General features: G+C 35.9%; 2 protein-coding genes across 2 annotated transcripts; both read left to right on the top strand.

The window, feature by feature from the left end:
• Positions 1-2435: 2435 nt before the first annotated feature.
• Positions 2436-8050, top strand: LOC107585011 (protein-cysteine N-palmitoyltransferase HHAT-like protein). Its single transcript, XM_016271816.1, has 12 exons — positions 2436-2596; positions 3387-3507; positions 4286-4353; positions 4439-4552; positions 4654-4848; positions 5478-5687; positions 5770-5941; positions 6031-6175; positions 6317-6352; positions 6448-6649; positions 7171-7312; positions 7619-8050. Exons 2-12 carry the CDS (start codon positions 3402-3404, stop codon positions 7837-7839), a joined length of 1611 nt encoding a protein of 536 aa, XP_016127302.1. The 5' UTR covers positions 2436-2596; positions 3387-3401; the 3' UTR covers positions 7840-8050.
• A 1010-nt stretch (positions 8051-9060) lies between these two features.
• On the top strand, positions 9061-14105 carry LOC107585012 (kelch-like protein 40b). Its single transcript, XM_016271817.1, has 6 exons — positions 9061-10481; positions 11756-11916; positions 12219-12326; positions 12442-12627; positions 12772-12921; positions 13626-14105. Exons 1-6 carry the CDS (start codon positions 9351-9353, stop codon positions 13735-13737), a joined length of 1848 nt encoding a protein of 615 aa, XP_016127303.1. The 5' UTR covers positions 9061-9350; the 3' UTR covers positions 13738-14105.
• Positions 14106-16406: the final 2301 nt, after the last annotated feature.

Here is a 16406-nt window from a genome sequence, read left to right on the forward strand (position 1 = left end):
AATTCCAATGACCCCCAAATATGAAGATTCACAATATAAAGGCAGATACATTATCGTTTAAAAGTTTGAGGTTTGGTGTCAGATTAGTGAAAACAGCCTTTTTTTCCCCCCCAGCATTCAGGATTCTGAATTTTCATCATCATTGCTCCAGTCTTCAGTGTTACATGATTCTTAAGAAATCATTCTAATATGTTGATGTCTTATTATCAATGTTAAAAACGGTTGTGCTGCTTAATATTTTGTTGAGGAATTTATTTGAAGTAGCAATATCATAGGGTTTTTAACCAATAGTCAGAGCTAAAATAGGTATTTTTCTCAGTCCGTAGTGCTTACCAATGTTATTCTGTTCATTCAGTGGTTTCCTCTGTCATTGCAGTGAGTTCACCATTGAGACAGAGGGCAAGACTTTCAAGCTCACCAAAGACATGGTTAACGTCAAGAGGTTCCAGAAGACCCTGCACGGTAAGAGGAAGAAGCTACGATTTTAATGTCAACATAACAAGAATATGTCAGAGGTTTTAATTGACTTTGTCTTGCTCCACAGTTGAGGAGGTTGTTCCTAATGTGATCGAACCCTCTTTCGGCATCGGGAGAATCATGTATTCCATCTTTGAGCACACATTCCGTATCAGGGAGGGGGATGAGCAAAGAACGGTATATGCAGTAGCTGTAATATTCTATAATGAATCATTTCATATGTTTGTCTTGCTTTATTTATGAAGTTTGCTTCTTTCTCTTCAGTATTTCAGCTTCCCTGCCACTGTTGCACCATACAAATGCTCCGTCCTTCCATTGAGCCAAAATCAGGAATTTATGCCATTTGTTCGAGAATTATGTGAGTAATAACATCTCTACTCCCATTTATAAAATTGTATCAATAATATCTGAATGATAATTCTGTAATGATTCATGTTTTGCTTCACTCTACAGCTGAAGCCTTGACCAGGAATGGTGTCTCCCACAAGGTGGATGATTCCTCAGGATCTATTGGTAGACGCTATGCCAGAACGGATGAGATTGGTGTGGCATTTGGTATCACCATCGATTTTGACACGGTTAATAAGACGCCCCACACGGCCACTCTGAGAGACCGTGACTCCATGAGGCAGATCAGGGCTGAGGTAAAGCAGTTGGTCATGTTTGTGTCTTCATTTCATTCACTGAGGCAGCGCATGTTGACTATTTTGCTGAGATACATATGTTTATTTACAGGTTAGTGAATTGCCCGAAATCGTTCGTGACCTGGCCAATGGTGCCATCACATGGACAGAGGTGGAAAGCAAGTACCCGATCTTTGAAGGCCAGGAGACCAGCAAAAAGGAAACTGTGGAGGAGTAGACTGTCTATCTCATCTGCTTTTTCACTCGAGGCAGTCACAGATATTTTTACATTTGCATACATAGGATCACATTTATGGCAATTATAATATACAACCGTTCAATGTGCACCAGATGGTCACACAACTGGAACCACTGTAATCAAGTACTCCTTGAAAGCTCTGTAAGGACCTAAGGATGACTGTGATTAGGTTACTGTGCTAGTAAAAGGGTTCAACCATTCCTGTCCATGGGTTGATAAATGAAGGCATGAATCACATGTATGGTCAAATAAATCAAACCAGCACTTTCTGGACCTATAACAATGTGTTCAGTCAATTTTTTGATCATGCCTCCCCAATACAGGTTATTATAGGCTTGTTTTAAAATGTTTTTATGAACAGAATTCTGAGTATTGGTATATTAATTAACTAATTATTTTTGTGAATTAAGTTTCAAGAACTGTATGTTCATTTAAAAACAACAGTTATTGAGGGGGGGAGGGTGGTTATTTAATTTATTATTATTATTTTAATATAAATACATTTTGATTTCCATATTGATTTTATGTGTTTTTTTTTAAGGATTTTATGTTAAAGTGACTTTAAAAGTTCCTTTGAAAAATAATTTGGTGTGGAAACAATTAGGTGTTTTCAATCAGATATCGCTAGTAAATTCATAATTTATTACAAATTGGCAAGTAGCACAATTAATTACACTTGAAGTTTTGAAGTAGAAAGGCTTAAATAGTATTTTTTTGTTAAATGCACTCCAATAATCTTTGTTTTATTTACAACAAATCATTTTTTACGGTGTCATTTTTGTCATGACGCCCCATAGTGGGCCCTAGCCCTCTGTTTGAGAACGTTTTTTTAAGGATTTTATGTTAAAGTGACTTTTTAAAAGTTCCTTTGAAAAATAATTTGGTGTGGAAACAATTAGGTGTTTTCAATCAGATATCGCTAGTAAATTCACAATTTATTACAAATTGGCAAGTAGCACAATTAATTACACTTGAAATTTTGAAGTAGAAAGGCTTAAATAGTATTTTTTTGTTAAATGCACTCCAATAATCTTTGTTTTATTTACAACATCTCCCATTCACCTTTAACTGTCCGCAACTGCCCAACAGGCAGTTTGTGCACCCAACTGACACTTTGTAGAAACAGGGGATGCATTAGACTATTATTTAGCTGATCTTTTCTTCCCATTATTGCGATTATTTTAAGTTCAAGTGGATTTTTCAGTATTTGGGTTACGGTGGCATTGCTGTGCTCAAGGTTAGTACAACAGGTGTTTCTAAAATCTGCTTGGCACCTCTGTGCAGCGCATGACCTGCTAACATTTATGTCAAATATCAGAGAAAAGAGTTGAACTAATAAGCTTCTAACTTACCTGCATGGCTCCTCTCACAATAACAAACATCACAATAAAGCAGACCAGGATGGTATTCGACTGAGAAGCGAGAAGAGAAACAGACAAAATAATAATTTGCTGGTTAAAAAAGATAAAGATTTGGTTGTAATGTAAAAACGATAGTTTAGTGTGATGCTTCAGTCAATACAATGAGAGCAGAAAATAACCCAGCTAAAAATAGCAAGAGCTCACATAGTGTAGATGCTTCCTGCTCACACAATTCAAATCATTGGAAACTTCTGCCCTGCCCACAAAGATCAAATTATTTTCATTTTTTAAATATCTATTTATTTTTTCAAAGTGTTGAATATATAATTCCTATTGTAATGACTGATGCCATTTATATGTATGTGATTTAACTCTTTATCCAAAGAGACATATGTTCACAGCATACATCTCAGTTCATTTGGTTCCTGGGAAGTGAACCTATGACCTTGGTGTTGCTAGCGTCATGTTCTACAAGTTGAGCTACAGTAACACTACAATACTGCTTTCATCCCATAGTAGTTGACCAATTACCAAGTTGTATTCTTAGCCGGATCCTAATCACTCATTGGCTGTCTTGATTGGGAAATATTTGAATGACTGAATTTGAGACCAGATTTGTTTTCACATGTGCATTCATTCTAACTGCACGTTTCCAAAATCTCTTAGGCTATCCTGCACACAATGGGGGTCAAAGCAGCTCTTCCGAGGTACGAGCTCTACTTTTATAATGTAGTGCTGTGTATGGCGATGCTCTGGGCTGCCAGATGGATATTTGATGTATCCAGCTGTAAGTACAAATGAACACATGCACACTGTTCTGATGTGACCCCAAAATGATGTCCCTCTACAAATAAAGTTTCTGGAGTGGTTTCTGTGTGGCTTTTGCCATTTTACTGTAACATGCACTTGAGATCTTTTTCTCACTCATAAACACAGAAATAGCCATTAGAGCACAAAAATAGTACTACTGTATATTGTATGAGGAAAAAGACAGCGAAGCGATCCGCTAACCTCAGAAAGCTATGCAAAGTACGCAGCAGGGATCATATGTCAGTATTAATATACCAAAGAATGAGAGACTAAAACAGAGTGGCAGAGAAGAGAAAGAGGTATTATTATAGGTTTGTGACAAAATCTACCAAATCTGCATTGAATATATAGTTTTTTGTATATTTTTGGTATTTTTTTCTCATATATTATACATATCTATTAATTAACCAAAATATTTACTTGAAGGATCCTCTGAGAGTTTAATATAATATTTAAATAATTTAACAACACATTGGAATGTTCACTGGTCTCTGATGTCGATTATTAGTTACATGACATGCAGGTAAACGAATCAAATATTTAATCTTTTTTAATGTATTTTTAGTAAATGCTTTATTTTGGTTTGGTTTATTTTACAATTATTAATTTATTTAAAATGTTTATGATTTAATTGTTAGTTTTCATTAACTCATTTCCTCATGAACACCAGTTTTGGAAACCCTGCTTTAAATTAATATTTGATCATATTTAGTAATGAATAGAGCATTCATTGTCTCATGATTATCTATATCCAGCAAGTTCCAACAGAAAAACCTTCAAGACCAGTGTTCAGTCAGGATGGTATTACTCTGGTAGAAAAATGGTGAGATTTTGTCTGCATTATTTCACATTATGGGTATGTATAAAATTGTGGTAATTGACTCTGATTTATCCATGTCACACTGTAGGATACAGCTGATGTTGAGTGGATGATGTGGTTCTCTACGTTTCGAGAACATATCATCTTTGCACTCTCAGGTCATGTGATCTTTGCCAAGATCTGCACCTTGCTGGCTCCGCAGGTGCCTCTTGAAAGTCCAAATAAATCGATGTTATATGAATAAAGGTGACTCCATACAGTCTACCTGAGATGCTCATTCTCTCATCTTCTCTCATCCCACAGTACAGATCTCTGGTGTTCATGGTGTATGGCATGCTGGCGGTTTTCACCAGTATGGGCTGGGCCTACGTCACGCTCATCCTCTCTCACTGTGTGCTGCTCTACAGCATCTCTCTGGTCAAGCTCAGGTGGCTCTGCTTTGTCGCTGGACTCACTACACTGGCTACTTTCAAAATGGAGCCCTTCATTTCCTGGCAGGTATGTCACTGACATTCTGGAAATATAAAAATGCTACAGCAAAAAAATAAAAATAAATACATGAATCATATACTTTTAATAAGTATTATTATTAAAATAAAATAAATGATGACGATGATCATGATAATTGTTAAAATAAAATCACTGTTAAAATAAAACTAAAATAAAATGAAAACAAGCATTCTTTTTTTATTAACAATAATAATAATAATGTATTTTATTTTATTTATTCATTCTATATCAATAATTATGTTAATAAGATGGCTCATCCATCATATCTTCACTTGAACCTAAAATAGTCACAATAATGTATAGATAATAATAATTTTTAAAATGACAAGAAATGAAATTCTGACAATAATATAATAATAATAATTATTATTAATAAAAGTGAAATAAAACAATAAAATAAAATAATTATTATTAAAATGAAATGACGTAGTATTAATAAATAAAGTAATTAATAAATTATGATGATGATTATTAGAAATGAAATGATGATCATAATAATTGTTCAAATAAAATAGAATATTATTATCATAATTAATCATTATTAGTGATCATTATTTCATTTATTTTTTTACTTATACATCTATGATTATGTTCATTCGAGATGGCTTGTTTTTCAGGCAGGGTTTGTGTCTGGTAGTTTTGAGCTCCGTCCTCTTCTGTTCTACGGCGGCTGTGGGTTTACTATCATGCGGTGTTTGAGTTTTGCTCTAGAGAACTGTGAGAGGAAAGATGGAAACTACAGCATCCTGGAGCTTCTCAAGTACAACTTCTACCTTCCCTTCTTTTACTTTGGACCCATCATGACCTTCGACAAGTTTTACATTCAGGTCTGTAACTAAATTAACTGGTTTGATTATTTTCCAAATAATTCGACTGTGATTTTATAGCATTGCCCTTTGACCCCTGCAGGCCAATAACCCAAACCTGACAAGGAAGGATGGAGAGATGTGGAACATTTCTATTCAGGCCCTGCTAAACCTGGGGGTTATTATGATAGTGGCGGTCATCCTACACTTCATGTACATTCTGACCATACCTAGTGACATGAAGCTCCTTAAACACATCTCTGACTGGGCCCTTGGTAACTATGTGTGTGCTTGTATTCACATGCTTTGCAGTTCATAAGTGTCCAAAAGACCACAATAGTCTTTCTCTTCTTTCACTACGCAGCTGGATTGGCTTATTTAAATCTGGTGTATGACTGGGTGAAAACCGCGGTAATGTTTGGAGTGATAAACACAGTATCAAGACTGGATCATCTGGACCCTCCCAAACCACCGAAATGCATTACAATGCTTTATGTGTTCTCTGAGACGTGAGTGAGCTAATTTGTCATTATTTATTTTCTTGTTTCTTTATTCTAAAAGTTATATTAAAATTTTAATGTAATCAGTCAAATTAAATAGTATTGATAATTCTGAAAATTAAAAAAATATATATTATTTTTTTTTTACAGACACTTTGATCGAGGAATAAATGACTTTCTCTGCAAGTATGACTGACATTCTTACTTTTATTAGACTTTTAACCAACACAATGCTGTTTCAATCACCAGTATTTTAATAAAGAATGCTGTCATCTTTACAGTTATGTTTATAACTATCTCGGTGGGAAGCATGACAACGTTTTGGATGAGCTGATAGGCTCTCTGTGCACGTTTGGCATCACAGCCCTCTGGCTGGGACCGAGCTGGGTGGTTTTCATCTGGGCTTTCTTAAACTGCTTTGGCCTTAATTTTGAATTGTGGATCGCCAAGTTCTTTACCATGGAACCTTTTATTTCTATTGAGGCAAGTTGAAAGATGACCAATAATAATTTGCTTGATTTTCTAGTCATGTACTGTAACATGGATGCTCCAGTACTCTCTCTAGTGGTTGGATGTTAAATTACTGCTGCTAAAAATGTTCTCTAGAGCTCTCTCTAGTGGTTAAATGTTAAATTACTGCTGCTAAAATGTTCTCTAGAGCGCTCTCTAGTGGTTAAATGTTAAATTACTGCTGCTAAAAATGTTCTCTAGAGCGCTCTCTAGTGGTTAAATGTTAAATTACTGCTGCTAAAAATGTTCTCTAGAGCGCTCTCTAGTGGTTAAATGTTAAATTACTGCTGCTAAAAATGTTCTCTAGAGCTCTCTCTAGTGGTTAAATGTTAAATTACTGCTGCTAAAAATGTTCTCTAGAGCTCTCTCTAGTGGTTAAATGTTAAATTACTGCTGCTAAAAATGTTCTCTAGAGCGCTCTCTAGTGGTTGGATGTTAAATTGCTGGTAATATAAGCAATAATCTCATCTAGAAATCTTTCCATCCACCCACAGATGGCGATATCAGAATCTATGTCACGCAGGATCAGGGCTGTGTTTAATGCCTTCAACTTCTGGACAATTGTCCTTTACAATGTCCTGGTCCTGAATAGTCTTGAATTTGCCAATTTGGTTGCCAAGAGATTGTTACTGAAAGGTGAAATACTGGTGATATTTGAGCAATTTAAACGCATTTTAAAAACCAAACGATTTAATATAATTGTAATCGTAATGTTGTAAGAAGTTAATTTGTATATTGTATTTTTACTTTATATTTTATTTTACAATTTATATTTTATTTGATGGTTTCTTTTTTATTTTTATCTTTTAACAATTTTGAATACAACCCTTTTGGAGCGAGTAAATAATAATAATTTTTAAAAAATTCAAATTTTTTTGATGTTCTATTCCTGTTATTTCAAATATATATTATCCTTAAATCAAACTGTATATTGTTTCTTAGGTTTCCCCTTCACCACCATCACTGTGATGTTCGTTACCTACTGCTTGATTCAGCTGATTAAGGAAAGGGAAAGAAGACAGGCTTTGATTGATGATCCAGACCCAATCCCCCCTCCAGCCCCCACTCCTGCACCCACTCCCACAGATCCCAGCACCACCCAGACAGACGCTGCTGCTGCTGCCACCCAGCCTGTGGACCCAAACAAGCAAAAGGCAGAGTAGAGATTACACATGATGGTTACATTTTGATGAAACCTCAATGGTTTACTTACACATTTTGTGTCTTCTTGTGAATTCGGCAGACAATGATAATCTAGAAATATGGAGAAAATTGTTTTAATGACAGTACTGTAAGAAAAGAGTCGAAACAGCTATTTAAGTTTTTACAGATTATTTTCAACATTACAGACTTTACTCTCACTGGCTGCTTTTTAAATTATGAATATAATACATAATATATATATTACTAATGTGTACTTAAAAACTAACTAACAATCACAAAGACTGTTTTACGAATTTGTGATATGCATTAAAGTCATCTTCATTAGTGATTATGTGTATGTCTTTTTTTCACCTAGTTTTTTAAAAATGTTTTTTTGGGAACCTCATGTTTGAAATTTCTACAAATAAGGAAATGGCAAAGTTGTAATTGACAGAGATCGATCATCTGGGACACTCATCCTGCATGACAACGTGGTCGCTTAAATTAAACTGTGACTCTTAACAAAAGCATAAATGTCACTGAGAACATTCAAGATCTTTGATGTCATTAAACCTTTTCACTCTAGGATATTTATATGAACTGGCATAAGCTTTCTTCTGTTTGTTCAACCATTAAGGTAACCTGTGACCGTGAATGAACTATTGATATTATCCATTTTTCTTAGAAATAAAACAGAAAAACAGAAGTTGGCCCTATATTTTTGTGTTACTTTTTATATATACTGTTTAAATATATATAATTTGCTATGTTAGAAAATGCAGTTCAGCCAATATGTTAAAATATTAGCTTAACTTGTACAAGAACTAGCACACAAGGCTTTGCAATATATAAGATTATTTGGTTACATTTTATTTAAAGGTGACATTGTTGTAGTGTAATTACATGAAGCACTGAGTAATATCTATTATCTTCATGTACTTACTATAGCATTAAGGTTAGGGTTTGGTTTAGGGTTAGTTGCTTGTAAGTATGCATAATTTACTGCTGTAACTGTAGTAAGTACATTTAACTACATCACCTTAAAATAAAGTGTTACCTAATATAAAAAAGCACAGTTTTGTATAACTATAAGCAGTATTACTAGATGAGAATCTCTGTAATGAAATGCCTCTTTATCAATAATATAGTCTATAAAAATAATAAGTCAAGAGGGTGATTCATAGTCCCATAAAGGTACCATGTAGTGGTCTGTGATCTCACCCAGAAGGCCAGTGTTTCTTCTGACTGCTGTCTTGCATGGGGAAGTGTGTCAGCTGTTGCACAGGGCAGGGGGTTGTGTTTCACATGTACAAGTATGGATTCCACATCTTTGTGAAGGATCTATAAATAGCCCCCAGTTGGAGTTTGGTTGAAGTATTGGGACAGCTGATGAAGACTGAAGTCCCGACAGCAACGCGGAACTGATTCGGCCCCTTCTTCGTCTTTTCAGCCAGTAACAGAAGTGTGGTACAGAGACCGCTGGACTAGCCATTGACTTCACTGTGACCGACAGGGATACTCCACGATCAATATGGCTCTACCCATAGATCCCATGGAGGAGCCGCGCATGTACCAGCAAACCCTGCTGCAGGATGGTCTATACGATCTTCTGGAGAGCGATATGATGGTTGACTGTGTGTTGAAGATCAAAGACAAGGAGTTTCCCTGCCACCGGTTGGTCCTGGCTGCTTGCAGCTCGTACTTCAGAGCTTTCTTTAAGTCAGGTGTGGAGGAGAGTAAACAGAAGGAGATTGCATTGGAGGATGTGGAGCCTGGAGTCATGGGTATAATCTTGAAGTACCTCTACACCTCGAACATCAATGTGACGGAACAAAACGTACAAGACATCTTCGCTCTGGCCAACATGCTTCAGATCCCCTCGATTTTCACTGTATGTGTCTCATTCCTGCAAAAGAGACTGAGTTTGAGCAACTGTTTGGCAATTTTTCGACTAGGCCTGATGCTGGATTGTCCTCGTCTGGCCATATCGGCGAGGAACTTCGCTTGTGAACGCTTCCAGTTAATTGCTCGTGATGAAGAATTCCTGCAACTGACTCCAAGTGAATTGGGAGCCATTATCGCTTCGGACTCTTTGAATGTAGAAACGGAGCAAGACGTTTTTGAGGCTTTGATCAAGTGGGTTGGACATGACCAAGAGAAGAGACTGGAAGACCTAATGGGACTGCTGGATTGCGTCAGATTACGTCTGGTTCCCAAGGACTACTTCACCAAAAACGTGGAGAAACATGAATGGTTGAGCTCAAACCCAGAGATCACCAAGAAACTGCAACTGGTCAAAGACGCCCATGCTGGCAAGCTTCCTGAAGTCAAGAAGACCAAAAGCAAAAAGAGTGCTGGTGAGGAAGGAGAGAAGAAGGGAGACGAAGAGGAGGAAGAAGAGCAGGAGGAGCTACTTCCAGGAATCTTGAATGACAATCTGCGGTTCGGCATGTTCCTGAGAGACTTGATCTTCTTGATCAATGGCACTGCATCAGTGGCTTATGACCCAACGGGAAACGATTGTTATGTGGCGTCACTCTCCAACCAAATTCCTAAAAACCACTGCAGTCTGGTAACAAAAGAAAATCAGATATTTGTGGCAGGTGGACTCTTTTTTGATGAGCAGAGCAAAGACGAACAGATCTATTCATACTTTTTGCAGGTAAAGGACTTCCTTCATTTACTTCTTTCATTCATTCTTTTCTCAGAGTCATGGATTCTACACATAGTGAAGTTTATGTAGTGTACATAAATCATAGACAACATTAGTAAAGATATCTTTTTGTTTTTGTCTACCCAGCTATATTTACCTATATATTTAGATATTAGTGAAAGTAAAGACCCCATGGAATCATTGGTATTCTATGAAACTAGGTGGGATTGTCTCTTGTTGAAAACCCAAGATGTTTAGCTAGGTTTTAACAGTGTTTCTAGAATGTACGTAATTGGTGCCCAAAGAAATAACCAAACTGGAACTATACCGTAACGTTAAGGGAAAGTTTTGCATTTGTTGGGGATGACTTGTATGAGTCTTGTGACTTGTAGCATGCATCACAAGACTTGCTATTTGCTAGCCAGTCATAAGTGGTATTAGGGGAAGGGATGTTCTCATTCTAGAGAGCTTTTTTGATTGGGCAAAAATGTGTGTAGTTCAGAATGAGTCATCAATATTTTTTTACAATTTGTTTTCCCATTATTTTATAGACAGTATTTTAAATGCAATGCTTTATTTTTCATTTTAAGTATTCTAAAATGTATGTAGTCAATGTTTAGAGTACAATAACATATATAACCATTTCACAAGTTCACCTGCCCATCCAATCTTAATAGTTATTGGTAAATTAACCTGGCTTGCTGTCCTCGACAGAGTCTTAAACGCGAGGCTCGGGTTGAGCTGTGAGTTCAACCACCCCATTGTGGTACTAAAAAGAGGGAGAATAACAGAAATAGAGGAGGAGATGGGGAGGTGGAAGGATGTCAGAAGAATTGTCGCTGGGACGGTGCAATGACTGCTGCTTATTAGGCTCGTAATGATGATTGACAGAACCGAATGATTAGGCTCCTCACTAACCTGTTTGGAACTTCATATAATACAATAGACACTAACATCTCAGAACATTCTGGGAAGGTTAATTTATGGTTCTAAAACCTAAAAGTAACCATTAGAAAACATTGTCCATTAGTACTTAGCAGGTTATCACACAAAATCACCCTCCTTGCAATGTTTATAAAATAATTGGTTCCTCAAATATTCAAACAGGAACCATGCCCAACGTTACAGAAATGTTTTGTGTTTAACTTTAAAGCTAACAGACATGCACTAAAAGGCACAAAACTCTCATTTTGATTTCATGGGGTCTTTAAATTATCAGCAAATGCTCATGTAGACTGTCACGTATAACAAAGTGGATGATATATTGTCATTACATCTGACAGTTTGACCCTGCAACATCAGACTGGATGGGCATGCCTCCCATACCCTCCCCCCGCTTCCTATTTAGCATGGGAGAGGCAGAAAACTTCATCTTTGTTATTGGAGGGAAAGAAATGAAGGAAGGAGAACACATTCTGGACACAGTCATGGTTTACGACAGACAGTATGTTTACTGATGCCACATGAATTATTTGAATATTAGCTGTACATTTGTCTTTTATGTTTATTGGATCTTCCCAACAGATACACTGTAAAAAATTATTTTTTAAAAAAGTATTCCAGTATTATTGGAATATATTTGACAAGAAAATACTATTTCAGTCTTTCTACTTCAAAATTTTAATTCAGTGCTTTACTTGCCATTTCTTCTGTAATTATTTGTGAAATCTAGCAGTTGACTGCTGAAAATTGTTTCTACACCATTTTTTCCCCCAGTGCACTTTAAATAATCCTGTTTTTTTTAAGGTATCTTAAATGGGCAGAGTCAGATCCTCTTCCCTACCCAGTATATGGCCATGGAGTAGTATCTCATAATGAAATGATCTATGTAATTGGAGGAAAGGGAGAGAACAAGTACGTTTCTAAGCTAATTCTACACTTCATGTTGGAATATGCATTCAATATTATAGCTAGTAGTAAGGCTGATCCTGTATCTCACATTTATAAACACATTTGTCTTATTTTATAGAGAGTGTTTGAACAAAGTGTGTGCGTACGACACTAAAAAGCATCAGTGGAAGGATCTGGCTCCATTAAATACTGCACGCTCACTCTTTGGGGTCACAATTCACAAAAACAAGATCTACGTGGCAGCTGGTGTGACTGACACTGGCCTCACAGGCAGCGCTGAGGTCTATGACATCAAAACCAACAAGTAAGTGTGTGGCCACATACAATATATGCTAAACAACCTGCGGTATTATCTGAGGCTTATTGTATGCATTGACTTGTGGGACAAACCCATCACAATTTGCTTGCAATAAACTGATATTTAACCACAGCACTCTATATCTTCCAGGTGGTCAGAGTTTGTGGCGTTTCCCCAGGACCGTAGTTCGCTTAGCCTGGTCACTGTGGGTGGTGTCCTCTATGCTGTGGGTGGATTTGCCATGTTCCCCAAAGAGGACAGCGATGATCTCATGCCACAGGAGATGAATGACATCTGGAGGTGAGACGCCCATTCACTACACCAATCAGCCTTTAAGTGGAACTATGCAAAGGGAAGCATCCACTTAGTAACTGTACTAATTAAAGGAATAGTTAACTTTTTGAAAATGTACTCACCCTCAGGCCATCCGAGATGTAGTTTGTTTATTCTGTGGAACAGTTTTGGAGAAATTTTGCATTACATCACTTGCTCAACAATGGATCCTCTGCAGTTAATGGGTGCCGTCAGAATGAGAGTCCAAAAGCTGATCTTCTATCCGTAATATTGCTTTCACCAGCAAAAAAGAAAAAGAAAAAAAAGTCTCGTCTGATTTAGAAGAGGCACAGATCAAGCACCATTTACAAGAAAAAAAATGTCTGTGGATTTTGTTGCGAGATGGACTTTTTCCACTGGAGGAAGCGTTATTACGGATTATGGACTTTCGGCCAGAAGTGACAATGTGTGGATTATTTGTGGATTATTGTGATGTTTTTATATCATCTGTTTGAAGACCCATTCTCTACAGAGGATCCATTGGTGAGCAAAAAAAATAAAAAATCTATATTTCAGATGGCATGAGGGTGAGTAAATCAATAAATAAATTGTAAAAAAATCTCGACATCTGTCCTGAACTGAAATGATACTGACATATTGTGAATCTGACCACATAAACATGATTACAACAATCTATATGTTCAAATAAAAAGGTTCATGTTTGTTCACAGGTATGATGAGAGTGAGAGGAAATGGAACGGCATACTGAGGGAGATTCAATATGCATCTGGTGCAACAGTTCTGGGAGTTCGTCTCAACACTCTTCGGCTCACTAAAATCTGAGACTACACCAGTGCCATCCAATGATTCAATATACCAAAATGAAAAGAAGGTACAAACTCTCTGCTGATATAAAATCAGTTATTATAGGGTGGGACAAAGTGAAATCATCACGAAATATTAGAGAACAGAACATCTGTTCTCAAACTGATTCCATGAAAGTGATCAATTTGATATTCAACATTCATCATTTGGAACAGAGAGAACAAGCACAGATATTGTGAAAATGGCTGTGGAAATGCTGTTTCTGAACAATTTTAATATGGACAGAGCTTCTTGTGTTATGTTGTGTACTTTTTTTTTTTGGTAAATTTATTGTTAATGTGACATTTCTGTTGTGTTCTGAATGAGAGAAACTCCCAAAGTAAAATAAAAACGAACACAAAAATTGCTTGGTGTGATGATTCATTTAGTTCACTATTGAAAATAGCATTTTATTTTGTTTTATTACAGACAATAAATACTACCCGGTACAATAAATGACATAAAATACAGCCTCATTTTATTAGCACCGCTAGACTCTAGTCTTTGTATTGTTTAGTATTCTGTTGACAGAACCAGCATGACTGCCAACATCATGTACACAAAGTTAACCAAGTGTATAGAATTAAAACGTAGGAACAGTCATACTCATGATTGGTTTAATACATTGAATGTCTGGGTAAGTTTGAGTATTACATGTCAGGTACTAGTTTAGGGGAAAAAAGGGGAATATATTTATTGAATTTGGTTTCAAAATGTCTTTCCAAGATAACTGCATGAAGAGTGGTTTCTTTAAAAATGAAAGACAATAAGAAAAACTACCCAAATCTTCTTTTGCTATCACTTATTGTTTATTACAAAGGATAGCACACACCAGGACAAACTGAAATAGCAGACAAATCCTTCTTAATATAAATCTTTGTCTCTTTCCAAGATCCCTTAAATATACATATTTAAAAAATAAAAAATAAGAAGGCCACAAACATCCCAAATCTTTCTCAATAAGAAGCACACTAGGAAAACACTAGTGAAGTATGCAAAATATAAACATTCTTACATCTTTTACTCTCCCTCACAACCTGTAAGAGAAACGTGTTCTTTCAGATGCACTAAATTTAATCATTGAGCTCTTCAATGGCCTTTTACTTACTGCAATATCTTCAGAGATGGAGGAGTATTTACCTCTGTGCAATTTCACTTTACATAAAATATAATAAGACTTTAGTTTAACAGAGAGAGAAAGAGAAATAAAAAAAGAACAAAATAAAAAACAAAGAAGGGCATAATAAAAAACCTTCAGCAGTATCATTTTAACAAAACTTGTGTTATCCAAAACTTGTTGTACCACAATTTTAATATTCCAATAAAGTGCACACAAAAAATTAAGTAAAAAGGGAATTCGGTGGTAATTCTAATTATTATACGACCATAATGCAAGTGCTATATGCATCTTACAAAACTTTCTGGGGAAAGTCATTATATTAACAGGGGCTTAAAAAAAACAAGCATCCTCAATGTTTTGAGGACACTGTTGGGTATAAGGTGCAATATGAAAAACATGTAAAGAACACCAACAACAGGGTTCAATTCGTGGCAAAACCATAAAAAGGCTTGAACAATCATCATCTGGCATAACGTTATGGCAGGATTTCTACCAAATAAAAAAGCAGTCATTTTTAAAGTCCTCCTGGTGATGGTCTCTGCTCAGATTATCACCATTAACTTCAACCATGCCACCGTAATTTCAATCTACACATTCATGATCATGGCTACTCTACTGCATTACACACTTAAGGCAGGTTTGTTATAGTGCCTCCACAATGAGCTGGTCATGACCGCCAAACTGACTTTCAGTTACAGAGATAAATATATACTGATCAATGCAGATTTCTGACAATTATTTCAATTACGGTCAAATCTAATTGTTTAAATCAGCTCTGCTTTTTAAAATAGATTCTAGAACTTCTGCAATTACATTCCAACCTTAAAGGGACAGTTTAGCCAAAAATGAAAATTCTGTCATTATTTACTTATGTAGCAGCTTGGGCTTTCTGCTATTAAGGAAACCCATTTCTGCCACAGTATTTAAAAAAAGAAGAAAAGGTTATTGCTTTTTAATCTCACAATTCAGACTTTGTTTTTCTCAGAATTGTGATGTATAAACTCGATTCTGACTTTTATGACTTATTTTTATGACTTTTTTTTAAAAAAATAGGTAGCAATTACCTTTTTTATTTTTTATTCTGTGGCAGAAATGTTCTTCCATAATTAACAGCACCAGTAAAAAAAATGTCGTTCTTTTTTTTTTTAAGTACATAAACAGAATCTAAAATAAACAAGTAAGTAAACGATAACAGAATCTAAATTTTGGTGAACTATCCCTTTAACTGACCATTCTGTCAGGACTTTCAAAAACGTATTAAAGAAACACATACCATTTAAAACCACTTGCCATTACCTGCATTAAGCTGGGTTTTCTTAAAGAGCAGGTCATATGGGTTTTTGAAAAATATCTCTTTTGCCGATTATAACGTAGCTATCCTTAAATGAAAACAATCTGCAAAGTTGTTAATCAAAAAAGTGCATGATAAATAAAGATATTGTCTCTCAAAAGAGAGTCGATTCTGAATCGCCTAAATGAGTCGTCATATTTTCGAATCTTTTGCCTGTTACCGGTATACGTCACTGGG

Source organism: Sinocyclocheilus grahami, unplaced genomic scaffold (assembly GCF_001515645.1).
Source record: "Sinocyclocheilus grahami isolate Dianchi unplaced genomic scaffold, SAMN03320097.WGS_v1.1 scaffold65.1, whole genome shotgun sequence".
Classification (NCBI taxonomy): Eukaryota; Metazoa; Chordata; class Actinopteri; order Cypriniformes; family Cyprinidae; genus Sinocyclocheilus; species Sinocyclocheilus grahami.

What these genes read in the sequence shown, in the direction of transcription:
- LOC107585011 (XM_016271816.1), top strand. Translation starts at nt 3,402, where the DNA reads ATGGGGGTCAAAGCAGCTCTTCCGAGGTACGAGCTCTACTTTTATAAT. An exon ending in TCGACAAGTTTTACATTCAG is followed by an intron (nt 5,688 to 5,769) that starts GTCTGTAACTAA and finishes TGACCCCTGCAG; the next exon opens with GCCAATAACCCAAACCTGAC. An exon ending in CATCTCTGACTGGGCCCTTG is followed by an intron (nt 5,942 to 6,030) that starts GTAACTATGTGT and finishes TTCACTACGCAG; the next exon opens with CTGGATTGGCTTATTTAAAT.
- LOC107585012 (XM_016271817.1), top strand. Translation starts at nt 9,351, where the DNA reads ATGGCTCTACCCATAGATCCCATGGAGGAGCCGCGCATGTACCAGCAA. An exon ending in GGAGGAAAGGGAGAGAACAA is followed by an intron (nt 12,327 to 12,441) that starts GTACGTTTCTAA and finishes CTTATTTTATAG; the next exon opens with AGAGTGTTTGAACAAAGTGT. An exon ending in GAGATGAATGACATCTGGAG is followed by an intron (nt 12,922 to 13,625) that starts GTGAGACGCCCA and finishes GTTTGTTCACAG; the next exon opens with GTATGATGAGAGTGAGAGGA.